General features: G+C 36.1%; 1 protein-coding gene across 1 annotated transcript in view; it reads left to right on the forward strand.

Annotated features, from left to right (window-relative positions):
* Nucleotides 1-7,517: 7,517 nt before the first annotated feature.
* Nucleotides 7,518-18,540, forward strand: part of Ak9 (adenylate kinase 9) — a 143,659-nt gene continuing 132,636 nt past the window's right edge. Inside the window, exons 1-4 of the mRNA XM_020176900.2 lie at nucleotides 7,518-7,676; nucleotides 8,952-9,015; nucleotides 10,890-10,942; nucleotides 11,042-11,138. Of these exons, the coding sequence (XP_020032489.2) occupies nucleotides 7,560-7,676; nucleotides 8,952-9,015; nucleotides 10,890-10,942; nucleotides 11,042-11,138 (331 nt within the window). The 5' untranslated portion in view covers nucleotides 7,518-7,559. The remainder of the gene's footprint in view (nucleotides 7,677-8,951; nucleotides 9,016-10,889; nucleotides 10,943-11,041; nucleotides 11,139-18,540) is intronic.

Consider the following 18,540-nt stretch of genomic DNA (forward strand, 5'->3'; position numbering starts at 1 on the left):
CCGATGGTCTTTCACTAAGTGTCGCTGTCAGCAAAATCCATATCGAACGTGTCTGTATGGTTTAATAAAATTTTTTAATTCTCTAAAGGTAGAGATTTTGGAGTTTGACACACTGTGTGCCTAAAGCTAAACCTTCGTAAATTCTAATATAGTGCTATGTGGTGGGATAGGCTTGGAAGGCTAGCGATTCTGGGTTAAACAGGGTTTCTTCCCTTTGCTGTGTGTGAACATAAATCCACAATGTATGCACCTTCCCTGCTCATTACCTTGCACGCTTGTGAAAAGCAGTGTATTGTAGCTATGAACACAAAATTAGATAGAAAAGCATATCTTTGGGATAAAAATTCATAGCGAATTGAAGCAGCACCTTCTGAGGCCCCGCCCCGCACGGGCCCTGCGCGCCGCCCGCGGTTTCCACGGCAACCGCGCAACAGATGCGGAGCCTCTGCAGGCCGCTGCTGTTGGGAGCGCGGTCCGCTATCGGCAGGTAAGGCGCCTTTGTCCCGGTGCCCGAGGGCGGTTGTCCACCGCTCGGATATATTCGCTATCAGTGGCACGGTAGTCCACCTCCTACGGGGACTCCATACCGGTTACTTTTCTTGCAAAACTAAACTTAAGGTCTCTTCGTAAATCTACTTTTTTAAACCAGCTCTCTTTTCAACGACTAATGTATTTATTCCACAAATACTTACTGAACACCTGTTACAATAGCCTAAGATGTACTGGAGTGATGGTAACCTAGCCCAGGAGGAAAGGCAAGATTTCCCGGTTACCCCTCTTAAATCTTAGAATCCACCACTAGAGGGTTCTCAACCTCTGAAATTGTAACAAAACTTTTAAAAAAATTAATAGCATTAACACATAACAAAATGTGGTATTAGAGGCTATGTTGTAGATTCAAGATTGGAAAGTTACAAAATTTCAAAATATTTAATTATAGATTATTAATTTTCTTCCACTGTTTGGTACTTCTTTTATTCAAAACTAGAAAGAAGTCCATGCCAGTCTGGCATTTACATTAACGTGTATTTTTTAATTGGGAAAAAATACATAGCTCTGTTCCACTTCATATTGGAATCTGAGTTAAATATTTGCACAATGTTTTTGTTTAGGGAAGTAATTCTTAAAATGTCTAGAAGTCTGACTTTCAAATATTAAAGAACTCGAGTATTTATTTACCAACATCCATAAATTATTGGTTGAAGCCTTCTATGGCAGAGCATTGATGCCTCAGAACTTCCAGTTTGCCCTGTGCTCAGACAGAGAGGGTCTGCAGCTGGAGAAAACCTGTAGAGAAAGAGTCACACAGGCTGGCATTTGGAAGTCAGGCTAGCTATACCGAGAAAAGGTATAAGTCAAGTGCATGTGAGCACAACACTAGCAGCATTTGCTATATTCCACCCTTTAAACACTCAGATCCACTCTTTCCCCACAGCAAGTTCACACCAGCCCCTCACTGATTCCTTAAGTAATGACTAGTACCAATTTCTAAAAGAAAAGAGAGATTAGTGGTATAAGCCAAAAAACCCACTACTGCAATTAACCCAAGGACTGTAATTGATCATTAGCCATCTTCCTCCCCCACCACCCATTTCTGTATTTTCCTTACCTTTGGTTAGAACTTCTGCTGATCTAAGGTGTTTGCCCAGTAGGGTGACCAGCTTTCATCCCTGAGGGGTAAAAGCCCCATATTACCATGTCCTTAACAGATTCTGGTTGCTGCAATTACCATTCTCTGGATATGAATGCATCAAGATGTGTCTCAGAGAATTCTCTAAATTCAGGATATATGTAGGCAGCAAATCTATCTTCACTTGTGAGTGCAGTAACTCCTTACCAGCTTGTCAAGCCAAAAGTGACCAGCTAGCCAGAGTAGTTTCAGGTTTAGTGAAACGTTTACTGAGTCGCCGATAGACCTATCTCTCCTATCAGCCAAAGCCAGTCCAGCAGAGCCTAAAGTTGTGCAAAAGGAAGTACTGTTTGCTCAAGCCAATCACAGAATGACAGTGAGAGAAGTCATTCCTACCTCCACACTTGGTTCACCATGAAGTACACCATTTCCATCCCACACAATCCAAAACTAGTGCCTTAACTGCACCTTTGAGAAGCCTGTGTGACAGACCTGCAGCTTCTAGGTGAGGAACGTGGGAGAGCCAGTGGGCCTCATGTTCACATGTCTCTTATCATATCTTCTTTATTGTAAAGGGGTCCTTTGATCCGAAGCAGAACTGCATGAGATTCCATGATAAGTGAGACATACTTTAAACCCTTACATAGTGGTGCTGATGTTAGGGAAGACAAACTCACACTAGGAGCACATGTCACTTGCCCCTGCCAAGGTAGAAGGGTCCTGTGTAATCAGTTCATGGGTGAATAGATGTTCTAGCTCCTCAAGGATCATACCATATTGAGGGTTCATTCTCAGTCTGCTGTGCTCAAATAGTACACTCAGCAGTAGTAATAGCTAGATCAGCCTAGTCAGGGGGAGCCTTGTTGAGTCCATGCAAGCCTCCGTCACCTCTATCCCCAACACCATAATTTTTCCAATTAGGACTCCATTGTGTAAACACTGGGGAGAGCAAAGACAAAGACTGGCTGGCATCTACTGAATAATCATCTTGCCACCTTGGTGTTCAGTGCCTCCTCTGAGGTGGATGGTTTGTGAGACACTAGATATTTCATATCTATTTGCATTAGTTTTCTGTGCCGCATAACAAATTGCACAAATTTAGCACCTTAAGACAGATCAGACAGATTCCATAACCAGGGATCCTGGCATAGCTCAACTTGGCAATCAAGTGTTGGCTGAGCTATGCTTTCAACTGGAGACTCAATTTAGGGAAGAATCTACTCCCAACCCCATTCACATTCCTGGCAAAATTCATCTCTTTGCAGTTGTAGCACTGAGGTCCCTGTACCCTTACTATGCTGACCCCTTTGGGCTACTCTCAGCAACTGGAGACCACACACTGTTCCTTGCTCTGTGGTCCTCTCACACAGCAGCTTACTTCTTCCAAGCTAACAAGAAGTTTCTCTCTAGCCTGCTAATATGGAGTCATATATGACCTAACATAATCATGGAGGTGACATCTTTGGTATATTGAGAAGCAAGTCACAGATCCCACTTGTGCTCAAGGGAAGGGGATTATGCAAGAGTGTGACTCACTGGAGGTCACCTTAAGTGTCTTGGCCAAATCACTCATAACTCTAATTACATGCTTCATCCCCAGAACTCTTTTATATTCTGATATTGCTCCTTCTTGCTCCTTGATGAAGTCATTCAAAACTGTCATCCAAATTGCACATGCTAAGCACACGCTCTACCACTGAACTACACCGGGTCCCTAACTCTCCTTTCTCACCTAAGATTATTATTTTTCCCCTGTTGGCTTATTCCATTTTCTCTTTCTGTTAGAGAATTATAATACCTATGTCTGTTTACTATCATTACCTAGATGCTAGCATGCACATTTAAGTCTTTGGTTAACCAATATCTTTATACTTTTCTACAAAATGCAAGGTCTTTAGGATGTTTCACCTCCTATGCCATCTGCCCAATGTATATACTCTCATTTTCCATTTTTCTAGTTTTATCTTATTTTTGTTTTTATGTACTCAGTGTTTGCTTAGATTTATCAATATCTTTGCTTGCTTTATTTCCTTATGTCTTAGACCTACTAGCAGGGATCGTTTTCTCTTTGCCTAAGGCAAATCCTTATAGAGGTATCTGCTGGCAATGACTCTGTTTTTGCCAGTCTGAAAATATTTCATTTTACCCTTATTCTTGAGACATCATTGTTCTGAGAATGCAATCTTGAAAAATATTTCTCCTTCAATGTTGCTTCCAAGGTCAGACATCTATCTAATTGTCATTCCCTTTGCTGTATTCTCTTTTCTTCTAGGTCTGCTTTTAAAGAAGATATATTAATCTTTGGTATTCTTCAGGTTATCATTTTGTTTCTTCACATGGATTTCTTTTCATTTATCCTGCTTCATGATATGTTTAAGTTCCTGAATCTGAGGATTATATTTTATCAATAATTCTGAAAAAATTTTTAGTCACTGTCTCTTAGAATATGCCTTGCTCTTTATTTTTTTTTAAACTCCTTTTGGAACTGTCAGAACTTTTCGTGGTAATAATCATGCTTTAGTCTTTCCTTAATGTTTTCCTAATTTGGGTCTTTCTACTTCATTCTGGCTAATATCTCAACACCTGACTTTCACTTTATCTATTCTCTCTTCAGCTGTCTTATCTGTTTATATGCTGGTTGAATTTTTATGGTTCATTTTTATATTTTTTCATTTGTATACATCTACATGAAACTTTTTCAAATATGCTCAATCATTTGTAGTCTTTATTTTAACCTTGCTTTATTTTCAAACCTCTGTATTATTTCACTAAGCACATTAAATATTTTTGTTGGCTAGGTAATACTTTTTGCTAAACTTTCCATTTTGAGATAACCACAGATTTACATACAGCTGTCAGAAATAATAAAGAGAGAGTCTGTGTATTCTTTCCTTACTTTGTTTCATGAAAATAACTTGTAAAACTATGGTACAATATCACAGTAGGATATTGGCTTTGATGAAGTCAAGACAGAGAACATTTCCAGCCAGGAGTATCCCACATGTTGCCGTTATATACTTTGTTTACCATTTCTGTATCTTTGTCACTTCAAGAATTTATGTAAAGTCAGACAGTATGTAATCTCTGAAATAGATTTCTATTGGGTAATTCTCTGGAGCTTGATCCAGGCTGTCATATTATCAGTAGTTCATTCTCTTTTGTTATTGTTATGTTCCAGAATGCGAATACACCACAGTTTGTTTAGCCCTTCACCTGCTGAAGAACATCTGGGTTGTTTCCAGTTTGGGGATATTAGGAATAAAGCTACCATAATTATGCATCTACAATTTTTGTGTGAACATGGTTTTGCATTCTCTGGAATAAATGCCAGTGGGTGCAATTGTGGGGTCAGATGGTAGTTACATGTTTGACTTTTTTTTTATATATATGTGGCCCTGGGGCTTGAATTCAGGGCCTATACCTTGAGCCACTCTGCCAGCCCTTTTTGGTGTATGTTGGGTATATTCGAAATAGGGTCTTGCAAAGTATTTGCTGGGACTGGCTTCAAACCACGATCCTCCTGATCTCCGCCTCCTGAGTAGCTAGGATTACAAGCATGAGCCACTGGTGCTTAGCATGTTTGACTTTTTAAGAAGTTATTGAACTGTTTTGGAGAGTGATTGGACCATTCTATATTCCCACCATCAATGTCTAACGTTTGTCAGTGTCTCTGCCAGTATCTGGTATTGTCACTAGTTCTTACTGCAGCTGTCCTGAGAGGCATGTAGTGACAGCTCATTGTGGTTTCAATTTGCATTTCACTAATGGCTAATGATTTTTAGCATCTTTTCATGTGCTTATTTTTCATCTGTGTATCTTCTTTGTGATAGGTGTCTTCAGACTTTTTTTCCTATTTTCTAATGGGATCATAATTTTTTGTATTGCTGCTCTTTGAGAATTCTTTATGCATGAAAAATTAGCCTAAAGAATTCATCCTCGGGCTGCTGGATGGCTCAAGTGGCAGTTTCTGCCTAGTAAGTATGAGGCCCTGAGTCCAAACCCCAGTACTGCAAAAAAAAAAAAAGAAAAATTCATCCTTGGTGGGCAGGGTTGTACATACCTATAATCCTGGATTCTCAGAAGACAGAGGCAATTTGAGGCCAGCCCAGTCAAAAATTTGAGACCCGATCTCAAAAGCTAGGCATGCCTGTAATCTCAGCTAGTTAGAGACAGAGGTAGGAAGATCGAGGTTCAAAGCCAGCCTGGACGAAGTTAACACAAAATCCTGTCTGAAAAGCAAATAAAAAGAAAAAGTACTGGCTGCATGGCTCAAGTATAGAGTGCTTGTCTAACAAGCACAAGGCCCTGAGTTCAATCCCAGTTACACACAAACACACACAAAATTTAAAAAGAAAAAACTATTCATCCTTTCTGCACCGGTTTGAAATGCTCTTTTATTAAATTTTGGGTGTACATATATCTAGTAGGTATGAGACACTTTAATGCATGACCCTCTACACATGCACACACTCACCCCCCCACAGATTCACTTTACAGTAATAAATTAACAATTAACAATAATTTAATTTAATATTTTAATTTTAATAATTTGATTTAATAATAATTTAATAATACTAACAATAATTTAATAAACTTTATTTATGTGTCAATTAGGAAATTCTTGATATCTTTATGAAAACTGAATCTTCCCATCCAGACACATGTTATGGTTCTTCCTTTCTTTGCACCTTCTTTACTATCCATTAACAAAGTTTTATACTGAGTGTACATTTCTTACTACATTTATTCATATCTCTTTATAGGTTTGTGCAATTTTTTGCTATTATTATTGCAGATCTAAAACAATCATTGGTTTAAATTGTTCACTATATAATTTTAATTGAATACAGTATTTAATAGTTCTAATAAATAATATTATTTTGTTAACATTATATAATTTCACCTTAAATTTTTCTTTGGTACAGTAATAATTCACTGCATATTGTCACTTTTTTTCTTTTTAATGTTCAAGAATTAGGGGCTTTACAAGTACTTTTGTAATTATTCTAATATTATTTTATTGTGCTCCATAATACAGTCCTATGTTATTTTTAATATTTATATAATGGAAATATTCTATGATTATATGTAAATATTTTAGGAGTATAAGTATATAGCTAGTTACAAGTGCTTGAAAACAAGACATGATCTTTATACAAAAAATTTAATTCACCTAATTTGTTTCTTAATTACTCCAACAAAACCACCATCAGTTAAAAATTTAGTTCTGGTAGACATATGTTTAAAATTGGAGTTCTGTGCATAGAAATCTACTCAATGGCTCAAAATAGCACAAGATTTTCCAAAAATAATTTTAAAACGAAGATATGCTCTTATGGACAGAAGCATTACAAAGTGAGAAAGTATAAAACCTACATTGCTTAGGGCTGATGGAATGGCTCAAGTGGCAGAGCATCTGCCTGGGAACTGTGAGGTCCTGAGTTCAAAACCCAGTACAGACCTAAAAAAAAAAAGCTGCATATCTTCTGGCAATTTTTTCTTCAATCAAGGCTTTCTAAAATATGAAAATATGACTAATACATTTAGCCAGTGTTACTTTTTCTCTCTCTAGTAAAATTTATACACACATGGAGGTGTAACACATGTAGCTTTAATTTGATCTTCAATATAATACACACACCAGAAGTGTATATGGATGCATATATGTACATTGTTTCCTTAATCTTTTGGAAACACTTTCAGCTCTCTTCTGCAGCACATAGTTAGATTTTGTTTTTCTCTCAAACTAACAGCCTTCTGTTCGTTTGATAGATGAATTTAACTTATTTACAATTGCTGCTGAAATCTGTGTATTTAGTGACACAGAATGGCTTATGGAGTGAGTAAATTCACAGAATATTATAGCTCTTCCTAACCAAATTGTATATTGCAACAATTTTACTTTTTTCTTATTTTAGTAGTTTGAATTATGACTTCTCAAGAGAAGACAGAAGAGTTTCCTTTAGCAGATATATTTGATGAAGATGAAATTGAAAAAAATTTTTTGTTGTCCAAACCTGTTTGCTTTGTTGTATTGGGGAAACCTGTAAGTTAACTCTTCTTATTTTTAGTATAAATTTTTTATTTTTAAAATCACAATCTTATAAGTTACCATATAAGAAGGGAAACTACATAGCGTACTAATTTTTTGAGTGTCTGTTAGACTTTCATTATGTCACTTAAAATCTGATATATTAGTTATAAATTCATAACTTTCTTCTTATATACTATAATTGAAAGACTACCTAGATTATATTTGTTTATGTATTATGAAGAAATTGACTTATCAAAACACTTCACCAAGTGGGCACTGGTGGTGCATGTAATCCTAGCTACTCAGGAGGCAAAGATCAAGAGGATCTTGGTTCAAAGCCATCCCAGGCAAATAGTTCCGTGAGCCCCTATCTGGAAAAACACATCACAAAATAAGCTGGCAGAGTGGCTTAAGGTGTAGGACCTGAGTTCAAGCCCCAATACCACAAAAAAAAAAAAAAGACTGCACCATAATAATTTGATTTTCCAGTAAGAAAGGCTTCCTCAAACAGGACTGGGGATGTAGCTCAGTTGTAGAGTGCTCGCCTAGGTTTGCCTGGATTCAATCTCCATCCCTGAAAAAAAAAAAAAAAAAGACTTCCTGAGATATTTGTTGTAAGGCTCTCTGGATATATGAAGTTATGACATCACTGAGTTGGATCCTATCCTTGACTTAATTTAGAGGAACCCTGGGTCAGAAATGTTTCCAACAATTTTCATTACACTTCTAAAAACATAATTCAGTTTTTTTCATGGTCATAATACAGTTTTCAAATTCAACACTGACAGCAACCAGATATGAATTGTACTTTATAGAAGTGATCCTTTGTTTTTATTTTTTTCTTTACATGATGATACTTTCCAAAGATACCAGTTAAGGATTTATTTGCTCTTCAAAATTGCTAAATGGAAGTCTGTCAAAATACTCATTTTCCTTAAAGAAGGAAATAAAACAATGGACCTCAATCTATATCACAATGATTTATAATCAGAATTACAAAATTTGACAATCGAAGTAGTGCAATATAATGGTATACCTCCCCTATTTCATGTACAGCATTCCTGATTTTCTTAATTTGAAAATTTTATTTAAATCACTTTAGGATATATGACATAGGCAAGAATTAGTAGAGAAAATGAAGTCATAAGTATATAGGGTTTACTCTTCATTTTTATAAGAAAAACATTTATGTAATAGTAGTCATCAGTAGAATGTTTAAGTTGATATATCTGTTTCACAATGAAATGACTGTTCTGTTAGGTTTTAAATAACATTTCTCTTTTCAAGGGTGTTGGGAAGACAACATTAGCCTATCACATAGCACAGGCATGGAAATGTATTCGTGTTGAAGGTAAACTTTATCTTTATCCCCAATATTTTATCATGAAAACTTTCAAGTATACATAAAATGGAAAGAACTGTACAACAAATGCCCATCTACCCACATCTAGATCCCATAATTATCATTATGTCATATTTGCTTTATCAGAGATCTGACCATGTATCAACCCTGTTAATATTAGCTTTATAAAGCCATCAAGCCAATCAAGATTTGCCCATCTGGTAGTCCTCATTTTTTTCATAGTATTTAGAAGGGTTTATTAAATGTCATGACTACATTCTTACTATCTCCAATGATTTAATTCCATAATTTAGAACTATTTGTGATATTATATGTGTTTTGAGTGTGTTATGAAAGATAAGAAGGGAAGGAACTCTTGCAGCTTTTCTTGAGAGAATTTTCCAGAACTTAATGATCTTCAGTGAATTAATTCCCTTGAATTATCTTCAACTGGACTGTTTACTTATAAATTTCCTTACGTTCTTTGCAATATGTAAGACAAGTTGATTATGTACATATGTATATATACCCAGATATACACATTATATTCATTCTTTTAATCAGTAATTTATTTCCTTAAAGGAAAAAATGAATAGAAAATTCATAAAAGTGGAAACAAAAATACATGCTATAAGAAAAAAAGTGTTTGATTTCACTAACTTTAATGAAGAAATAGTAATTAAAATAAAATTGATCTAAGGCCAGGCATGGTAACTCACATCTGTAATCCCAGATACTTGGGAGGTAGAGATCAGGAAGATCACAGTGCAGGCAAAAAGTTCACCAGATCCCACACCAATAGCTAGGTGTGGCTGCATGTGCTTGTCATCCTATCTATGTGGGAAGCACAAATAGGAGGATCTTGGTCCAACCCAGCCCAGGTATAAATGCAAGACACTATTCCCCAAATATCTAAAACTAAAAAATCTGTGGTCTAGCTAAAGTAGTACAGCACCTGCCTAGCAAGCACAAGGCCCTGAGTTCAAACCCCAGTGCTGCCAAGAAAAATAAAAACACCGATTCATATTTACCTATCAAATTGGCAGTGAATCTGTAAAATTACTGCAATCATTGTTGGCAAGGATGTTATGAAATGGACATTCCATATGCCATTGGTAAAACTGAGATCTGGTACAATTGTTTTGGAAAACAACTTGGTCACATATTACACACACATAAAGAACTCCAAAATTTTCTTCTTTTTTGATAAAAAAATTTCACTTCGAGAAACTTAAATAATACAAAACATCCCACAGATTATTAACAGCTAGTGATATAATTCAATTACCGAGTCCTCCTGTAGGTCAAGCCCCTGTCATTCCTACCCAGGATGTTTTTCATCAAGAAATGGCACATTTCCTCTAAAATGTAAATGGGTCATTGGAATTTCAGCCTCAGGACCCCGCTTTTGAACCTGTTTATCCATTTAGACGTTACTTGATGCTTATTTTGCCTTTATACTTTTAGTGTGAAAAACTAATGGCTTCTGACATAATTGGTTCTAAAAGGATCTAGACTAATACTACTACTATATGCTGTGTACAGCACGTTATAATTTACAGACCACTGCCACATGCACTACCTCATTTCATCCCCCGCACTCTCTTCCGTATCTCACAGAGCACACACTCGAGAGTGAATTCTACCAGGGCACTTTAGCTCGTGGAATAGCAGGGACAAATTCTCTGTGGAATACATCTTGCTGCTTCTACTTTAGTTAGGCTTAAATGACATAATGTACAGAAATATGCCTTATAAATTCTAGAGTGAGTGATATACAAATGTTCATCTTTGCTGTCAATTGTAAGACACGTGGAATGAATTTCTGATTTTGATAATCCTAATTCCAGCACTTGTGCTAATATTTTAAATTCATCTTTTAGGTTTATCAGTTTTGGAAGAACACATTGCTGCTGAAACTGCACCAGGAGCTGTGGTAAAGAAATCTAAATTTCAAAGTTACTATGATTATAAGTAAGGCTCTGTATCACATATTGGTTACACAGTAATGGACGATACCTGTGTTTGTTCTTAGTTGCAATCGATGCTGGTCAAAGGTCACAGTATACCAGATGAAGTTGTCATGAAGCTAATACTAGAGAAACTCAACTCCTCAGAAGTCTCTCACTTTGGTATGCTCATTCTCCTTCATCTATAGCAAAACAGTTTCTGGTGTTCCTCTTTCTTTTGCCTTGGCACAGGAATCTCAGAGTCTGTATTCGGATGAGTAACTCACATAGTCTTGCTTTTATCCTCCAGAGTCTATTTGTTTAAAAACAAGACTTAAATTTGTATGATTCAATCTTATTTAGCATTGTGGTATCCAAAGAAAGAATCAAAAATGTGCTGTGGCTCCTCTTAGAGCATCTCTACCTTCTGGTGACTGCTTCTCCATTCATCCTGGATTAGCACTAAATCCTGCCAATGGTTTTGTTCCTCTGCATTAATCCTTATTTAAAGGCAGGAATGGGAATTGGAATGGCACTAGCTTGCCTTAAGGCTACAGATTGTTCATCCAGTCTGCTTTCTAACTCCAGACCCAAAAAGTATCCTTTTATTCAAATGGATGGCAAGCAAGGGTTTTGCAAGACAGAGATCACTGAAGCACAGCGTGACTAAAAAGCAAAGAGAGAGGTCTAAGACATTTGCAAAAGATGAGAAGAAGAATAAAGATGAGCTTGGGAGAAAGTCACCCATGTGATTCTGGGGATTTTTTAAATTTCCCCATATTTCTTTGATGACCTATTAATCATTCAAAAATGTATTGTTAGATTCCATGTATTTGAATATTTTCTGTAGTTTCTCTTGCTGTTGGTTTCTAGTGTTATTCCATGTGGTCTGATAAAATATAGAATTGAAAAGTTATTTTAATTTTCTTATATTTGTTAAGACTTGCTTTATGTCCTAAAATATGATCTATTTTGGAGAAAGTTCTGGGGGCAGCTGAAAAGAATGTGTGTTCTTCAGCTGTTGGACAGAATATTCTATACATATCTGTTACTTCCATTTAATCTATAGTGTTGTCTAATTCTGAAGTTTCTTTGTTGACTTTTTTTGTCTGAATAACCTATCTATTGGTTAGAGTAGGGTATTGAAGTCACATACTATTATTGTATTGGGGTTTATCTGTGCTTTTATGCCCAGTAGTATTTGTTTTATGGAATTGTGCACCAATGTTCAGTGTGTATATGTTTACAATTGTTATCTCCTCTCAATGGATTTTTTGCTTTATCAGTATGAAGTAACTTTCTTTGTGAAGTCTATTATACTTGCTTTTGGGCTCCATTTGCTTGGAATATCTTTTTTATCCTTTCACTTTAATCCTATATGTTTCTTTACCAGTGAGGTTAAATTCTTATAGGCAACAAATGGTTGGATCTTATTTTTTAATCCAATCCACCAGTCTGTGTCTTTTGTTTGGAAAATTGAGACTATTAACATTCAGAGTTACCACAGAAAGGTATCTAGTAATTCCTGCCATTTTGTGATTTTTTTTAAGTGTTTGATTCTTCCCCAGTTCTTCATTTGCTTATCTACTCATCTAGTGAAATTTATTCTTTCCTATATTTTCATGATAACTTTTATCTTCTCTTAGGTATGGAAGATTATAGTAAGACTCTTCTGCAAGGCTGGCTTAGTTTTTGTTTTGCATGGAACTTTTTAGTTTGCTTTGAATTATAAAGAATAACTTTGCTGGTACAGTAATCTAAGTTGGCAGGATTTCTTTCAGGATTTGAAATACATCATTCCATGCCCTCATTGCTTTTACAATTTCTTTTGAGAAGTCTGCTGTTGTTCTGGTGGGTTTGCCTTTATAGGTGTCTTGGTACTTCTCTTTTGCAGCTTTCAATATTCTTTCCTTGTTCTGTATACTCAATGTTTTAGCTATAAGATGACATGGAGAGATTCTTTTCTGGTCTTGACTATTTGATGTTTTTAAAGTCTCCTGTACCTGGATGCCTTGTTTTTCTCAAGGTTTGGGAAGTTTTCTGCTATTGTTATTATTATTATTATTATTATTATTATTTTAATTTATGTTAATCATGCAAGGAGGTTTCATTGTGACAATTCCATAGACATGTGCTGTGTACTTTGAACATGTTCTTCCCCTCTATTATATTCCCTTAACCCCTCTTCTGTTCTTTTTCATGCTTTTATTTTATTTTATTGGCAGCACTGGAGCTTGAACTCAGGGCTTCACACTTGCAAGGCAGGCACTCTACCACTTGAGCCACTCAATCATCTCTTCTCTTCTTTTTCAAACAGTATTGGTGGGTTTTATTACACTATCTTCATGTGTGTGCATGTGTGTGTATGACATATTTCAAACCTTTTCACCCCCCAGTACCCTCTCTTTTCCCCTCCTTCTAATCCCCCAGACAGTTCCCCTTTGACATTCACGTCCCATTATTATCATGATTATTATTAATAATATTTTAGATAAAGATGCCAAATATGAGCAAAAACATGGAATATTTAGCTTGTTAAGCCTGACTTATCTCACTCAAAACAATGATCTCCAGTTTCATCCAATTTCCTGCAAATAACATAATTTCATTCTTTATCCATTCATACCTCCAGTATTACTCTTTTTTCCTCAGGATTGTTTTTGCTATTCAGAGTTTTTTATGTTTCCATATGAATTTTAGGTTAGATTTTTCTAATTTTGTGAAGAATGACATTGGCATTCTGATGGAATTGCATTGAATCTTTACATTGCTTTTGGTACAGTATTTATTATGAGGGTCAATGTACATGGGAGGTTTTTGTTTTGTTTTGGTTTTTTTTTGTTTGTGTTGGGTATTTTCTTTTTTTTTATTGTTTTATTATTCATATGTGCATACAATGCTTGGGTAATTTCTCCCCCCTGCCACCACCCCCTCCCTTACCACCCACTCTGCCCCCTCCCTCTCCCCCCTACCCCCTCAATACCCAGCAGAAACTATTTTGCCCTTATCTCTAATTTTGTTGAAGAGAGAGTAGAAGCAATAATAGGAAGGAACAAGGGTTTTTGCTAGTTGACATAAGGAGAGCTATACAGGGAGTTGACTCACATTAATTTCCTGTGCATGTGTGTTATCTTCTCGGATAATTCTTTTTGATCTAACCTTTTCTCTATTTCCTGGTCCCCTTCTCCTATTGGCCTCAGTTGCTTTTAAGGTATCTGCTTTAGTTTCTCTGCATTAAGGGCAACAAATGCTAGCTAATTTTTTAGGTGTCTTACCTATCCTCACCCCTCCCTTGTGTGTTCTCACTTTTATCATGTGCTCAAAGTCCAGTCCCCTTGTTGTGTTTGCCCTTGATCTAATGTCTGCATATGAGGAAGAACATATGATTTTTTGGTCTTTTGGACCAGGCTAACCTCACTCAGAATGATGTTCTCCAATTCCATCCATTTACCAGCAAATGATAACATTTCGTTCTTCTTCATGGCTACAAAAAATTCCATTGTGTATAGGTAGCACATTTTCTTAATCCATTCGTCAGTAGTGAGACATCTTGGCTCTTTCCATAACATGGCTATTGTGAATAGTGCTGCAATAAACATGGCTGTGCAGGTGCCTCTGGAGTAACCTGTGTCACAGTCTTTTGGGTATATCCCCAAGAGTGGTATTGGTGGATCAAATGGTAGATCAATGTTTAGATTTTTAAGTAGCCTCCAAATTTTTTTTCAGAGTGGTTGTACTAGTTTACAGTCCCACCAGCAGTGTAAGAGGGTTCCTTTCTCTCCGCATCCTCACCAACACCTGTTGTTCATGGTGTTGCTAATGATGGCTATTCTAACAGGGGTGAGGTAGAATCTTAGTGTGGTTTTAATTTGCATTTCCATTATTGCTAGAGATGGTGAGCATTTTTTCATGTGTTTTTTGGCCATTTGAATTTCTTCTTTTAAGAAAGTTCTGTTTAGTTCACTTGCCCATTTCTTTATTCGTTCATTAGTTTTAGGAGAATTTAGTTTTTTAAGTTCCCTATATATTCTGGTTATCAGTCCTTTGTCTGATGTATAATTGGCAAATATTTTCTCCCACTCTATTTGTGTTCTCTTCAGTTTAGAGACCATTTCTTTTGATGAACAGAAGCTTTTTAGTTTTCTGAGGTCCATTTATCTATGCTATCTCTTAGTTGCTGCGCTGCTGGGGTTCCGTTGAAAAAGTTCTTACCTATACCTACTAACTCCAGAGTGTTTCCTACTGTTTCCTGTGTCAACTTTAGAGTATGGGGTCTGATATTAAGATCCTTGATCCATTTTGAGTTAATCTTGGTATAGGGTGATATACATAGATCTAGTTTCAGTTTTTTGCAGACTGCTAACAGTTTTCCCAGCAGTTTTTGTGGAAGAGGCTGCTTTTTCTCCATCATATATTTTTAGCTCCTTTGTCAAAGACAAGTTGGTTATAGTTGTGTGGCTTCATATCTGGGTCCTCTATTCTGTTCCGCTGGTCTTCGTGTCTGTTTTTGTGCCAGAACCATGCTGTTTTTATTGTTACCGCTTTGTAATATAGTTTGAAGTCAGGTATCATGATACCTCCAGCATTGTTCTTTTCACTGAGTATTGCCTTGGTTATTCGTGGCCTCTTGTGTTTCCATATAAATTTCACAGTAGATTTTTCAATCTCTTTAATGAATGTCATTGGAATTTTGATGGGAATTGCATTAAACTTGTAGATTACTTTTGGGAGTATAGACATTTTTACTATGTTGATTCTACCAATCCATAAGCATGGGAGATCTCTCCACTTTCTATAGTCTTCCTCAATCTCTTTCTTCAGAAGTTTATAGTTTTCCTTATAGAGGTCATTCACATCTTCTGTTAGGTTTACACCTAGGTATTTGATTTTTTTTGAGGGTATTGTAAATGGAATTGTTTTTATACATTCTTTTTCAGTTTGTTCATTATTAGTGTTTAGAAATGCTAATGATTTTTCTATGTTGATTTTATATCCTGCTTCCTTGCTGTAGCTATTGATGATATCTAGAAGCTCTGAGTAGAGTTTTTTGGGTCTTTAAGGTATAGGATCATGTCATCTGCAAATAGGGATATTTTGACAGTTTCTTTACCTATTTGTATTCCTTTTATTCCTTCTTCTTGCCTAATTGCTCTGGCTAGGAATTCCAGTACTGTGCTGAGTAGGAGTGGAGATAGTGGGCATCCTTGTCTCGTTCCTGATTTTAGAGGGAATGGTGTCAGTTTTTCTCCGTTAAGTATAATGCTGGCTGTAAGGTCTGATAGAATTCAGCAGAGAATCCATCAGGTCCTGGACTTTTCTTTTTGGGGAGACTCTTTATTGCTGCTTCAATTTCATTTTGTGTTATAGATCAATTCAGTGATTAATTTCCTCTTGGTTCAGTTTTGGATGATCATATGTATCTAGAAATCTGTCCATTTCTTTAAGATTTTCAAATTTATTTGAATATAGGTTCTCGAAGTAGTCTCTGATGATTTCCTGGACTTCCATGGTGTTTGTTGTTATCTCCCATTTTGCATTCCTGATTCTACTAATTTGGGTTTTTTCTTTCCTCATTTTAGTCAGGTTTGCCAGGGGTTTGTCGATCTTGTTTATTTTTTCAAAGAATCAACTTTTTGTTTCATTAATTCTTTGTATGTTTTTTTGGTTCCTATTTTGTTGATTTCAGCTCTTATTTTTATTATTTCTCTCCTTCTATTTGTTTTGGGATTTGCTTGTTCTTGTTTTTCTAGGAATTTGAGATGTAGCATTAGGTCATTGATTTGGGATTTTTTAGTCTTTTTAATATATGCACTCATGGCTGTAAACTTTCCTCTCAGGACTGCCTTTGCTGTGTCCCATAGGTTCCAGTAGGTTGTGTTTTCATTTTTATTGACTTCCAGGAACTTTTTAATTTCCTCTTTTGTTTCATCAATGACCCATTGTTCATTAAGTAATGAGTTATTTAGTTTCCAGCTGTTTGCATGTTTTTTGTCTTTACTTTTGTTGTTGAGTTCTAGTTTTACTGCATTGTGATTAGATAGTATGCATGGTATAATTTCTATTTTCTTAAATTTTCTAAGTCTTGCTTTGTGTCCTAGGATATGATCTATTTTGGAGAAGGTTCCATGGGCTGCTGAGAAGAATGTATATTGTGTAGAAGTTGAATGAAATGTTCTGTAGACATCAAGTAGTTCCATTTGATCTATTGTATATTTTAGATCTTGGATTTCTTTATTGATTTTTTGTTTGGATGACCTACCTATTGATGATAATAGGGTGTTAAACTCTCCCACAACCACCGTGTTGGAGTTAGTATATGCTTTAGGTCTTTCAGGGTATGTTTGATGAAATTGGGTGCATTGACATTGGGTTATATAGGTTGATAATTGTCATTTCCTTTTGGTCTATTTCCCCTTTTATTAGTATGGAATGTCCTTCTTTATCTTGTTTGATCAATGTAGGTTTGAAGTCTACTTTGTCAGAGATAAGTATTGCTACTCCTGCCTGTTTTCAGGGGCCATTGGCTTGGTAAATCTTCTTCCAGCCTTTCATCCTAAGCCTATGCTTATTTCTGTTGGTGAGATGGGTCTCCTGTAAGCAACAAATTGTTGGATCTTCCTTTTTAATCCATTTCGTCAACGGTGTCTTTTAATGGGTGAATTAAGTCCATTAACATTAAGTATAAATACTGATAGGTATGTGGTGATTCCTCTCAAAGTTGAGGTTACTCTCTTCTTTCTTGCTTTTTCTTTTCCTGTGGTTTGGTGCTGCCTGTCCTTTTTGGTTATGTTGGGTTTCACTTTCTGTGTGCAGAATCCCTTGAAGAATCTTTTGTAGTGGTGGCTTTGTGGTCACATATTGCTTTAGTTTCTGTTTGTCATGGAAGACTTTCATTGCTCCATCTATTTTGATTGATAGTTTTGCTGGGTAGAGTACCTGGGGTTGAAGTTATTTTCATTCAGTGGCCAGAATATCTCACCCCACACTCTTCTTGCTTTTAATGTTTCTGTTGAGAAGTCTGCTGTGATTTTGATGGGTTTACCTTTGTATGTTACTTGTTTTTTCTGTCTTACAGCCTTCAATATTCTTTCCTTAGTTTCTGAACTTGTTGTTTTAATGATGATATGTTGTGGGGTAGTTCTATTTTGAACTGGTCTGTTTGGTGTTCTGGAGGTCTCTTGCATCTGTATGGGAATATCTTTCTCTAGATTTGGGAAATTTTCTTTTATTATTTTGTTGAATATATTACGCATTCCCTTCGCTTGCACCTCTTCTCCTTCTTCAATGCCCATGATTCTCAAGTTTGGTCTTTTGATGGAGTCGGTGAGTTCTTGCATTTTCTTTTCACAGATCTTGAGTTGTTTAATTAATAGTTCTTTGGTTTTTCCTTTAATTACCATTTCATCTTCATGTTCTGAGATTCTGTCTTCTGTTTGTTCTATTCTGCTAAATTGGCCCTCCATTTTATTTTGCAATTCTGTTTCATTCTTTTTTCTGAGGTTTTCCGTATTCTGGGCGGTTTCCTCTTTAATGTTGTCTATTTTTGTCCTGAGTTCATTTATCTGTTTATTCATCGTGTTCTCTA

The sequence above is a fragment of the Castor canadensis genome, chromosome 1, assembly GCF_047511655.1.
Source record: "Castor canadensis chromosome 1, mCasCan1.hap1v2, whole genome shotgun sequence".
Lineage (NCBI taxonomy): Eukaryota > Metazoa > Chordata > Mammalia > Rodentia > Castoridae > Castor > Castor canadensis.